A 12,637-nucleotide genomic window follows, 5' to 3' on the forward strand; every position below is an offset into this window, starting at 1 on the left:
TTTTAATGAAAAGAAGATAGAATCACGTATTCTTTGCCTTGATATAAAACATGTGACTAATCTTTGTATTAGAGAAATACATATTTTGGAAAATCAAGTAATTTGAAATATTTTCTGTTTTTTTTTTCTTTTTTTCTAGGGTATTTGCTTTGGAGGAAGATGTAAAACCAGGGACCGGCAATGTAAATATATCTGGGGTGAAAGTAAGTGAATGTTTCTGTTTCTAAGTTGGTTGTAATACATGGCTTTTCAAAGTCATCATCTTAGAAGAGATTTGTTTCTGTTTTTAGAAGTGACAGCTGCTGATAGGTACTGCTATGAGAAGCTGAATATTGAGGGGACTGAGAAAGGAAACTGTGGAAGAGACAAGGACTCTTGGATACAGTGCAATAAACAGTAAGTTGATCCATTTAGAAAGTTACTAGAATGAGATTCTTACCTCTGATCCAGTTCTTTAGCTGGCATGAAGAGACCCAAAAAGCCTCTCTATGGATCAGATTTCTGGCATTCTTCTGCAGACCTTTGTGCAAGAAGTCCTGCAGGGTGCAGGGTGCCAAGAAATGATGATACCTGACAAGAGAGCGCCATCTGAGCTTGGGAGAGCTTGGACCAAAAATGGTGCTCATACTCAGTGAGGGTTAGCACTGGAGAGGAGAGCAACTTTTGGTTTCACATTTTGGTGTGATGTTCACTTTTTATGCTCTGCCATTGCATTGCTATATTTTATTCACTTTTCATGGCATTGTAACTCTCCAAGTATACTCCTGCAAGTTACTGCCTAAAGCATTATTTCACATTCTGCATATGTGCAGTTGATTATTTCTGCCAATTTCTGAACCTTTCACCTGTCCTTATCAAACTGTTTTTTTAAATTTCTCCATTCTGTCCATGATGTTTGATTTCTAGTTCTGCCTACAGGTGAACTAATGTTCTTTCCCACTTTTTATACTCAGATTTAGTGACCTTACTTCTGTTCAATTACAAATTCATAAGTAAAAAATATTCAGTAATATGGGAGATGTCAGCCCCTTCTATTCTGTCAGTGCAAAAGTCTCCACACATGAGTAGTGAAGTCCCTTCAGCAGTTGAATTAAACTTGGTGTCTATAGTTGCCTTCCATATGTGTCCTATGAGAGTATATTTAGAACCAGTATCTACTGTTGCTCCTCTATGGACCAGTTACTTTATCTTAATAGTTTGTTAAATCAGTTTGGTGTGGTTTGTTCTTGACAGCTCTTTGCTTGTTATTACTGAGGAGATTTTTGACAATATGGTATAAAAACAGAGTTTTCCAAATCTAACTTCCAAGGGAATAATTTTCTTGGGAAACAGCATCATTTATGGGAGTTATTGTCAGTGGGAGAAAAGCAAGGCATAACATATAGGTTACCAAGCAAGTGGTCATATTTTTGATCGTCTGTTTTCACTGAATTTTATTTTTTCTGAGTATCTGTTTCTTCTTTCAATGAAGGGATGTGCTTTGTGGTTACCTTCTGTGCTCCAATATATCCAGTGTGCCCAGACTTGGAGAACTTGATGGTGAAATCACGACATCAATCTTGCACTATGGAAAAGTCTACAATTGCAGGTAATTTGAAATCCTGAAAACAGAACAAGCAATATCCTTCTTGCACAGAAAAGCAGCTTTCTCATTCCTAAATGGAGAAAAACTGTTTCCATTAATTTTTCTTTTCCTACTAACACATAACCATTATTTCAGTTCAACCTTTGTTAAGCTTTAGAAAATTAACTGCCTGTGGGGCAGTTCTGCAGTCCCCTGAGTAGTCAATATTGCCTGTAGAGACGCAGTGATCTTCTCAGGCCCTGTGATTTTACATTCTTTAATATTTGCCAAGTACTTCGTGTACTCAGAATACTTACACATATGCCTGCACTGCCAAAGTTAACTGGTAGCCTAATTCATTGCTATATTGTAGCTGAAGTCTAATTATAGATGTGGTATGTTTTGATAACTTCACACTACTGTAAGACAAAATGATGTCCTAAACAAGTAAACTGAGTTTTGTCTAACTCAAGCTGTTTCACAGTAAAAATGGTCCTTGTGTTCCTGATTTCATTTGTTTGATGTAGACACACTGTATTTGTTTGTTCCGTGTTAGGCCCAGTGAGGTCACTGAGCCAATACTTACTCTTACCTGGTCCTGGGCATTGTGCAGCACCGAAACACAGGCAGCAGCCCTGGTCCCAGTTTCTCAAGCAGTCCCATTTAACCACAGCACAAGTCTCCAAGGTCCTCTTGATGTCTTGCAGTGGTGGCCACGTGAAGCTCGATGAGGACACGGACCTGGGCTACGTGGAGAACGGGACGCCGTGTGGGCCGGACATGGTGTGCCTGGACCATCGCTGCCTCCCCGCTGAGGCCTTCAACTTCAGCACCTGCCCGGGCACTACCGACAGCCAGATTTGCTCAGGACACGGGGTATGCTTTTGCACTCTTCAACGCTTTTTGTTGGTTTTTCTGAGTACCTGGCCTTGTGTATTCTACTAGCTGGACCTTTAAGGAAGCCAGCAGTGTGACTCTAGAAGTCATAAAACTGGAGAAGTTTTTGAAAAGAAAAAGGGAAAGAGGCACATAAGTAAATATAATGCATTCCAGTCCAGGCATCTTAAAAAATGAGTCATAGTTAGTATGTATTAGTTTTACAGAGTTTTATCAATCAATGTTTTTGCTCCCTTTTGCTAACTTGATTGATATTTCCTCAGGCAATGTGCTGGAGAATAAATACAAAGGTTTTATGAACTGAGAAACTTGGGTCTCTGTTCTTCCAGAGACCTGTTTTTTTTAATTCCCTCTTTATTACATAAACAGCCAAGAAGATTCATAAAGTTGTTGATGATGCTGGATTTTGTGGGCTGAGAGTTCCTTTACTCTGGAAAAGAGGGCAGAGAGCTGGCCCTTGGCTATTTCTCTGCTCGGTGTGCAGTCCGTGGCTTTGCCGCGGCCCTGGCGAGCCCCCTTGTCCCTCATGCAGTTTGACACAACGTCCAGGGCCCGGCAGCTGAGCTGAGATCAAGGAAGTTGTTCTCTCATAATGTCTTTTGTCTTGTACACTGCATTAAAACTTCCTTATTTATCTGAAATCATGCACTTCATCATATTTTGGAAAAAAAAGTCGTTAAGGTCAGTCTCCCAAAACAATTATAAATGCTTCTATTAAATATAGATTACGTTAAGTATGTACTGAATAAACATTACATCTATTTATATAAGATATAATAGCACATTTAATGCATTTACACCTAACATAAATTAAAAATTGCTATATATTAAAAATTATTTTGCAAAATTTTGTAAGCAGTAAAATCATGGCTTTATCACTGTACCTATACTTGAGGTATTAATTATGGGAACGGATGAATAATCTGATTTTTTTCTGAGCTACACTTTTGACTGCAGGTTTGTAGCAATGAAATAAAATGCGTCTGCGACCGTTTCTGGGGAGGAGATGACTGCAGTTCTCATATCAAAGATGATCTATTTTTTGATAAGGATGCCATCAATAAAGGTACGTTGTTATAATTTTTACCAACAACTGAGAGTTCTTGGATTTAAAGAAAGTTAATCAAGGAAAACTCGGTCTCCTACTCTTTCAGTTAGTACACAACATGCTGCTGCTGCAGGAGCCCCGTTCCCCTCTCTTCTCCCACAGCACACGCACTGTAAAGTGTAAAAGAAGTCTGTAAATGAAGGCTCAGCCAGTGCAGCTTTGGGAACTGGTATCAATGGGTCCAGTTCCACCATGCTTGTGCCAAGCATCTGAGTGGTCTTATTAGGCATATTGATAGATTAGGACAAGCAAAAGGTTACTGGGACATTCCATATCTAGATGGAAAGGTAATGCCTGACTTAAATTTTTGGAGTGGAAGTTTTATTCCATTTTAGTCTTCCATACGAAGAAAAAATATATTATGGAAAAATGATCTTGTAAATTCTGGTCATTAGAAATCCTTGCAGGGGGACATCTTCCAGAATTCTTCATTTGATTAATTTATTTAGCTGTGGAAGGGATCTGAGCAAAACCAAACAAGTAGTCACTTTTATTCCATGATAAGCATGTATTTTTTAGGGCAGGTTGTAAGGATGTAATCTACAGCAGTTTAATATTGATAATACTGTTTCAGCATACCTGGCACAGGTTTCCTGTGTAACAAGCATTCAGTTAATGGAAACAGACACAGAAGTCAAAGCTTAATTTACAAGTGCTATTATTATGTCCATGCTATGCTTCAGGAGTGTATTGCAGGTTACAGTTAATCAGCCTAGTGAAAGTTGTTCAAGCTGGTTTTTGAAAGATGGTGCATTTACTGGTTTTGTGTGTTTTTCTCCTAAAACCATCTATATTTTTCATCTTTCTTGTGTTTCCAGGTGTGGTTAGCACAAATATAATAATAGGGGCTATTGCTGGCACCATTTTAGTGTTGGCTCTCGTTTTAGGAATAACTGGTTGGGGTTACAAGTAAGTACATTTTGTTCTTCTTTATAGAGTTTCAAAATATGTGTTTTTCATAGCTGATTATGTTATGAGAAGACCAATTCAAAAAATCTAAAAAATCCAAATTCAACAATATTTATACAGTAACATTTTTATTGTATTACCATTTTTCAAGCAATTCTTACATTTGTATGTGGTTTTAGAGAGCTTGATCTAAATTTGAAATTTATTTCTCATTTAGTGATATTTTCTTTTTTTAGATGATCAAATTATGATTTTACTGTATGTGACAAAGGAAATATGAGAATATGATCTGATTAAATGATACATTTTTCCTCATGATGAAGTAAATATAGCAAGATTAGCTCTCAGTCAGTCAGCAAAGCATTTAACCATAGGCTTCATTAAATAGATAATTATATTTAGCTGTCTTAACCTGAAATTAATTCAAGCACATTTTTTGGTAGGAAAGATCTGCAATTTGCAAATAAGGCTCAAGTTCTCTCCTGGTGTAGAGATGTCAGCTCTCACTGAGAGGCAAAATGGATTATATTAGTCTGATTGGTCTTTTTCAGTTTAAATTCTTTTGTGAATTTCATATAAAACCAGAGGGATTTATGTTTTTTGCTTGTAGTAAAAAAGGATTCAAGGTACTGACTTTATCATCTGTGTTTGGACGAGACTGACTCTTGAAGTCATTTGTCCCTAGGTCCTTGTTGTGCTTGGAGGGCAGGGCAGGCTCAGCTGCAGGCAGTGCTGTGGCTGGGGCACAGCCCCAGTGGTTTGGCATAACAATATGGCACAGCCCCTGCTGGATTGCCAGACTGAGGTAGGCTGAGGGCAGCTCAGAAATATGCAAGGAAAGAAGCATTTGGAATAAAAACCATGAAGATAAGGATAGTAGAAAAGTAGGTTATAGTGTCTTGGTATATCACCCTCAGCTTCTGGCAGTATCTGAAAATCTGGACTTTTATTTAGAATAAAACTGTAAAAGTTAAGGGCTTATTTTGAGATCATGTCTAGCCAGTGGGATTAGTTTTTGGAGGTTCAGAAAGAGAGTGCACCTCTCACTAGCAGCTTCACAGTGAACAAGCTTAAACCCAGCATGAACTACACCTTACACTCAGAGCTGACGAGCCATTAACATGAATATATTTTCTTTTTATTCTGATGTAGTATATTTGTAAATATGCTTATTTCAGAAGTGATTAGTCAAAATATTTTGAGCAAAAATTTCATTCTGTATACAATGCTTTTCTTTTTACATTTTTTTGGTCTTACTGACCATGTGTACCTGCATACTAAAAACTCATTCTTCTTCCTTTCTCTTCTGTTTATATGGAAAGAAACTACAGAAGACAGAGGTATGTGATAAAAGTAGTGGAATGTATCTTAGAAGTCTCTGAAAATAGCTTTTCTTCTCTTTCACTCATTACATGCCGCAAAGAAAATATTGAGATGGGTTATCATATTTTAAATAATATATGAAATCAGAATTCTGTAATGCATTGCTTGAAATCCTGATTTCACTGGACTCAGTAGCAAAACCAATGTGTTTTATACTTCTGCAATAGACTGTTTTATTTAGGAAAACAGGAGAATATTTCCAATAAGAGGCACTGAAAATCAGCTATTAGAGATGACAGTGTTCTTGGGAGGCTAAAAACTGAATAATTAATATTAACATAATGTTCAGGAGCCTTTTGAGACAAATTAATTCCTGGAGCTTCTTTGTTAAAAATACAATGCAATTAAATTGCTATGTGGACAAAGAGCCCATTCTTTCCTGTCACCCTGTTCAATTGATTCATAGCTAAAGCACAGTACTGGCTTCAGCACAGGGCTGAGCTTTCAGCATTCCAAGCTTGTGGCCAGAAATAAACCATTTTCCTAGTGACTTATGTTTGGCTCCTGGAAGACCACCTCCCTTTGATCAGGCATCTGCCTGGCAGATGGGTCTTGTGGGAAGGAGTTGGCTCCTTCCTCTCCCAGTCCCCAACAGATAAGAGGATTTCTCAAATTCCCCTGTTTTCTGCCTGTGTCGTTGCCTTCTGGTCCAAGCTGCTGCTTTGTTTGTTGCTGCTACCCGTTGTGCTTGTTCTCCATTTCCCTTTGTGTAGCGCTTTCTCTGCCAGGCTCAAAATATTTGTAAAAAGTGGACAAGCACTGTCTAGTGCTGGTTGTGTGCTCAAGGGTCAGATAGGCCACAGGTACAGTAACAAGTACAAGACAAAACCTATGCAGAGGCTGGGGGGTAGGGAATGTCACCCAGCTCAAGGAAGGTGGAATTTAAGGGTTTGGTGCTGCTTAGTGGAAGCTGATGTATCTATAAATGGAGATTAACATGGCCATCAAGTCATTCTGTGGATGCTTCAGTATTGGCTGAGGACAGAGCAGAAAAAACCTTGAAAGAGAGACAGAGTCCACCCCGTGTATGTTTGCATTGGAATATTAGAGAATATAACTTCTTCAGATATCTTCATCTCCAAAAATTACTTTATGGCCCGAGAGCTGTGAGTGTGCAACCAGTCTGCAGCTGAGTGTGAGAGCACAGACAGAGGTGGAACCAACATAAGCTGAGGCTTCTGGAGGTAATGGAGGACTCCATCATTTTAAAGATGAGGAAGATATTTAGTAACTAAATCTCCTTCATGCATAAAATGGAGCTCTGTAGGCTGACTTCTAAATAAAATATTTTTGGATAAGTACAAGGAGTGCTCCATAAATGAAAAAACAACATACCCACCAGATTGTCCAGACAGTCCTTTAAAAAAAAAGAAAAAAAAAATGTTTACTCCTTAAATAACAATGAAAACAAGCCATCATAATATTTTTGAACATGACATAAGGATTATACTTGGTACTAATAAGCAAGTGAAACAAATAAACTGAAAGTGGTAAGTAGAGCCAATTAGCAAGGATTCTGCCAGCTGGAATATGTGGCTTTAAAGGGCACAGCTACATGAGAGAAGTTATATCTGATGGAGTAGCAAGAGAGCAGTTTGCTAGATGAACCCTGGGGAGAGAGCTGCCCACATTGAGCCAACTCTGAACACACCCATGTGCCAGCTGAGGAATGGGACAAGAACTGAAACTCCAGAAGTCTTAGAAGACGGAGAGTGGAAGTACTGCATTGCACAAATGGTTTATGTGCCATATAGTTGTATACTTGACATACTTCAGAAGCATTAGACATCCAGATATGGAATGGAGAGGTCCCAGTTTAGGTCTGTAGTTGGACATAATCTGAATATGAATCACCTGTGCATCTTGATAGGAGCAGACTGTAGCAAAAATGTCTTGGAAAGTGTGAGGCTGAATAAATACTCATGCTGATATTATGAAATAGTCAACTGTCAAAGTAACTACTTGTACCTGGGAGGATTTTTAAACCTGGTGGAACTATAACTGGAATATTTGCATGGCAGGTATTCTCTGCTGGCGATGAATTCACCATCTGCAAAAAATTTGCATAACTTGATTAGAACTTTCCAATGCATCTATAGTTTTTTTTTTTGTTTTTTTTTTTTTTTTAACCATAGCTGAGCTTCTAGTTCTGGAAAAGGATAAACTGTTACATTACTGTCATGTGTTTTGGCAGATTGAGTCTACTACTGTGGTAATCAGGAGTCGCTGAGAATCTCGGACACTGGTGTTAGTTCCCTTACAGAGGAATTCAGTTTAAAAAACTGGAGGTTTTTATCCTCCTGAGATTTAAACAACTCAACAGGTTGCTACTCTTGAATTCTGTCATGATCACAAAAGTTAAATGCATCTACCTCAGAAGGAAAAAACCATTCACTATTCGTGAGCTCCTCTTTGATGCAGGCCTGTATTCAGCTTAGGCTCAGTACTGGTGCTTTTTCCAACCAGCATGATGAGCTATTTGAAATGTCTGGACTGGTTATCCAGTGTCTCAAGAATCACTAGCTGTTCACTTTGAAAATTGTGATCAGAGTTAACATTTTTCCTTGTTTTCTCTTTCCAAAACCACATAATCCACTCTTCTGCACATAACAGAAGCGTGTGGGACTTTTCTCTCAGATGGTTGAATTACTTATTAATAGCTTTATTGTGTGTGGTTAACAGGTTTTCTCAAGGATTGCTATCCTTGCCTCTTTCTTTTAAACTAATGTTCATGCATGTCTGTGTGCATTCTAGTTCCTGTCATGTTTTCTGACTCTACAATGTTTATTACACTTCAGACAAATACCCCAGGGAGATTATGTAAAAAAGCCGGGAGAGGCCGACTCTTTTTATAGCGACATGCCTCCTGGAGTCAGCACAAACTCTGCATCTAGTTCTAAGAAGAGGTCTGCTTTTCTGTCGCATTTTCAGATTTCTACCTGTTCCATCACCCATTATTCCATTAGTCAGAACATTTCATTGTTTTGCAGCAGGTTTGACTCTTTCTTCTTTCTTTGTGGAATGTTTGAAATAGCATCCTTTTTGCTTTGATTACTGATTTTTCTCTTGTGTCCTAGTTGCTAATTAGTATGATTAGGCCAGAATAAAAAAAAAAATTGCATTGTAAACCAATTTTTGTTTAATAAAATTTTTATAACATCCATGCTTGAGAATTGATTTCAAGTAGACTGTAATAATAATTGGTGGCTGAAAAAAGATTGAATAAAACACCAACAACTTTTTTAATCAGTGTCATGTAATCAAAGAAAAGGAACATTGTCTTTCTTCAATAATAGTTACAAACATAAAATGTTAAATATAAATGTTATTTTTATATCTTTATTTGTCAGTGTCATTAATCCAGTGTGTTGACTTAGATTTCTGCTGTCTCATATTAAAGATGATAGTGATTGCATTTTATTCACTTACTAGAGAAGTAAACTAAATGGTCACCAGGTGTTAGAAAATAATTCTACAAAGACTTTCTGCATTTTTTTTGCTTGCTGTCATTAGATTAGAGAGAATTAGATTTTGCCCTTGATCAGATTTCACTACTTCCTTTATTGTTCCAGTTGCCTAAAAAATGCAGCATTTTAAAAGGGAAGATTCATTTAAAAGCATTGAGAGACATTTGTCATTGCTAAGATCATGATGCTCACTGTTCCTCTGCAGTGAAAAATTCTTTATATGAAAGTCTCTAGCTGGCACTGTAAAAGAATTTATGAGAAGCACTCATAAATTCCTAGAGGAACTGACAGTCATGAACTGCTTCACAGGAAAACTGCAATTCTCAATTCTTGTCCCACTAAGCAGCCTACAACTGTGCAGTTGAAGCCATTTTCTTAGCTATTATTTCAATTAAAGTAAAGAAAAATGTATGGAAGGAACACATATGTAACGATATTTGCTATTTTGGTATAGCAGCTTGATCTTATATACAACTTCATTCAGTTTGTTCTAATGATTATGTTATTAGGGAAACTCCAGTAGTGATTACTTAATTATCTCTAATTTTTAAATTCAGCTTTTTAGATGTGTGGGTTGTTTTGTTTTTTTGTTTTTTTGTTTTTTTTTTTCCCGAGGAAGCAAGCACTAATCTTAAATGATGCACTGTTTGTGTTAGAGAATCTTTTTTAATTTGGTTAAAATTTTGAAACAAAATCTTGGAAAAGCAAGTTTTCTTAGCTTTGTCTATCAGGTTTAAATACCAGTTTAAAAAAAAAGTTGTTTTTAAACACTGTAATTTAATGTGTTTCTTCTTTCATGCAGTATCTGTGTTTCTTTTCATACTTCATTTATTTCATGTGTCTCTCTTTATTATTTGTTCCAAAAAGCTAATGGTTTCTAAGGTCTGTCTGTACTAGAGAGTTTTGTTGTTCCCACCACCAATTCAGGTATGTTGTACCACTGTCAAGTCTGGAAAAGTAAGTCTGACAAATATTCCATTAACATTGTGATACAGCTGACATAGTCCTTCCATTTGAATTCTCAGAGTGCTACCTCCTACCTTCCAAGCTGGTTTTGATTTACTCTGTGTGCTGGTATGGATGGCATCTCTTGGGAGATGTTAGAGTGGCTGGGCCATCAGCTGCCTGGGCTTCTCCATGCTGGAAAACACTATGGAATATTAGCTGGTATTCAGAGGATGTTCAAGGATTAAGACATAGCTTTATGATAACTCTTGCTGTTATGAAATAGCAAACACCAAAACCATTATATAGCAAGACATTCCTGAACCTGAAAGTGACCTTGAGGAGGAGGAGGAAGTGTTTGAAAATCTGTCAGTAGATCTGTCGTTTCTCAGACCTTTCATGATGTGATTAAGTTTGAATTAATGAAACCCTGAGCTCACTTCAGTGTGGCTGTGATTAGCCTGAGCTTCTGAAAATTGAAGAGCATCTCTCAGATGCTCCCAAGGAAATCAGAGACTGAAAAATGCAAGTATCCAGACTTAAAAACTACAAAAATAATTCCTTTAAGCAAGACTTTGTAATATGTAAACAATCTACTGTGGATTTTTCAACTTCCTCTTCTCTTTTGGAAATAATTGTAGATCTCATGGCAAACAGCTGAGCAGCAGCTCTAGTTCAACAGGAGGCAGCCTGTTGCAAAACCCCACATGTTGGACATCACCACATACATCTCTGGCTCTTAAAAGGAATGCAAGAGGAAAGAAAAAACAGTTTGCACCAAGCACCTAGATAAAAAGACTATTTTTGTCTTTGAGTTTAGCATTAGAAGTATGACCTGCAGCAATTGGCTGATAAAATATAAACGTTCAAAATTAGCAAAAATAGGCAGAGGCACTACCAGCTCTCAGCTCTGGGTGGGAGGATGCTCACCACAAACTCCTGAGCCCCTGAGACTGGTAGCAGTGGGCTGAGGGAAGCTGTCCTGGCTTTCCTGCAGCAGCAGAAGGAGGGAGTGGGTAGCCTGCAGGAGGGAGTTCTTGACTGTGAGATGAAAAAGCCTTTAAATGAACACAGTAGTAAGGGCATCTTCCATCTAGGAACTGAGGCAGAGCTGCAAATCCAAAGGAAATCTGGTGTGCGCCAGTGTTTGTGCATTCCACAGCAGGCGAGTGAGAAAGCAGTGCTGATGCCTGGCTCTTGAATGTGGGCACATGGAACCACTGCAGGGACAGCTGCAAGGTGTAACTGCAGAGTTAATCAGAAATCCTGGATGCTCTGCTAGTGCAGACAGACCTTAGGCTGTGTTTTGTCACTGGCCTCAGGAATGTGACCAAACCACTAAGCTAACATTGATGTGAGCCAATACCCTTAACAATAACCACATCTGAGCCCTCCTATTCCAGGTCAAATGGATTATCTCATTCCTGGAGTGAAAGGATCCCAGACACAAAACATATTTCAGACATTTGTGAAAATGGGAGGCCTAGGAGTAATTCTTGGCAAGGTAAGTGTGAACCACTGTGCTGGCCACAGTGGAAACCAGCCTCTGGACCACTGCTGCTCTGCTGAAAGTTTAGCTGATCTTAGGATAGCAGCATGACTCTTTAAAATTGTGCTAATTGTTATTAACTTGGAATTAGGATTTTGCAGCCCGCTACAAGTGCCTTTTTTGCACAGTGCTTTGTCACAAAGAAATTACATTTCATTTCTCCCTCCAGTGTGAGCTTACATGAAAAAGAGAAATCTATTCACTATTGCCAGCTTCTGTGATTTTATCAGGCAGTGTTAAGTATTTTTCTTGAAGTGTAGGGATTTTGTCAAATAACAGCTGAAATAAAGGAGTTCTTTGCTCTGTACAGTTGCAGCAAAAAGTAGAGAAAGGTAACCTAAGTGTCTGAGGTAAATCAAGCAGAAGAGACTTGTGAGATTTAAATGGGTAAAGTTAAAGGTTAATGACTTAAAGGTAGCAGCTCTTTTGCTATGGATGCAAAAAGAATATACAGTTTGGCATGGGGCAGGTGAGTTTCAAGTTGTTTTACTGTCTTTGTCCTTTGATTTCTTTCAGGTAATATAGGAGGAAACAGAAAGAAAGTCAGAGGCAAAAGATTTAGGCCACGGTCTAATTCAACTGAGTAAGTCTGAAATTAAAAAAGCAAAGCCAAAAAGTAGAGTTTTCATATTTGTGTTTTGTAGATGGAAATTAAGAGTACTGAAAAGTAGACAGCTGCATTTTTGCTCTGTGGCCCATTCTGATTGCTGAATGATAATCTGGTAAATGGTTTGGCTAATGTATTTCAACCTCTTTTTATGTATTCTTTAAAAATTAACTATTAATTTTCTTTTTTTATGTAGGCTTCCTCACAG

The 12,637-nt window shown here is 37.9% G+C and overlaps 1 protein-coding gene across 1 annotated transcript in view; it reads left to right on the top strand.

Moving 5' to 3' along the window:
* Positions 1-12,637, top strand: part of ADAM22 (ADAM metallopeptidase domain 22) — a 73,015-nt gene that overhangs the window by 39,308 nt on the left and 21,070 nt on the right. The window contains exons 17-24 of the mRNA XM_059842759.1: positions 140-203; positions 291-396; positions 1,472-1,588; positions 2,272-2,440; positions 3,419-3,527; positions 4,388-4,478; positions 11,677-11,777; positions 12,339-12,405. Coding sequence (XP_059698742.1) covers positions 140-203; positions 291-396; positions 1,472-1,588; positions 2,272-2,440; positions 3,419-3,527; positions 4,388-4,478; positions 11,677-11,777; positions 12,339-12,405 — 824 coding nt within the window. The remainder of the gene's footprint in view (positions 1-139; positions 204-290; positions 397-1,471; positions 1,589-2,271; positions 2,441-3,418; positions 3,528-4,387; positions 4,479-11,676; positions 11,778-12,338; positions 12,406-12,637) is intronic.

Source organism: Haemorhous mexicanus, chromosome 1, assembly GCF_027477595.1.
Source record: "Haemorhous mexicanus isolate bHaeMex1 chromosome 1, bHaeMex1.pri, whole genome shotgun sequence".
NCBI classification, from domain to species: domain Eukaryota; kingdom Metazoa; phylum Chordata; class Aves; order Passeriformes; family Fringillidae; genus Haemorhous; species Haemorhous mexicanus.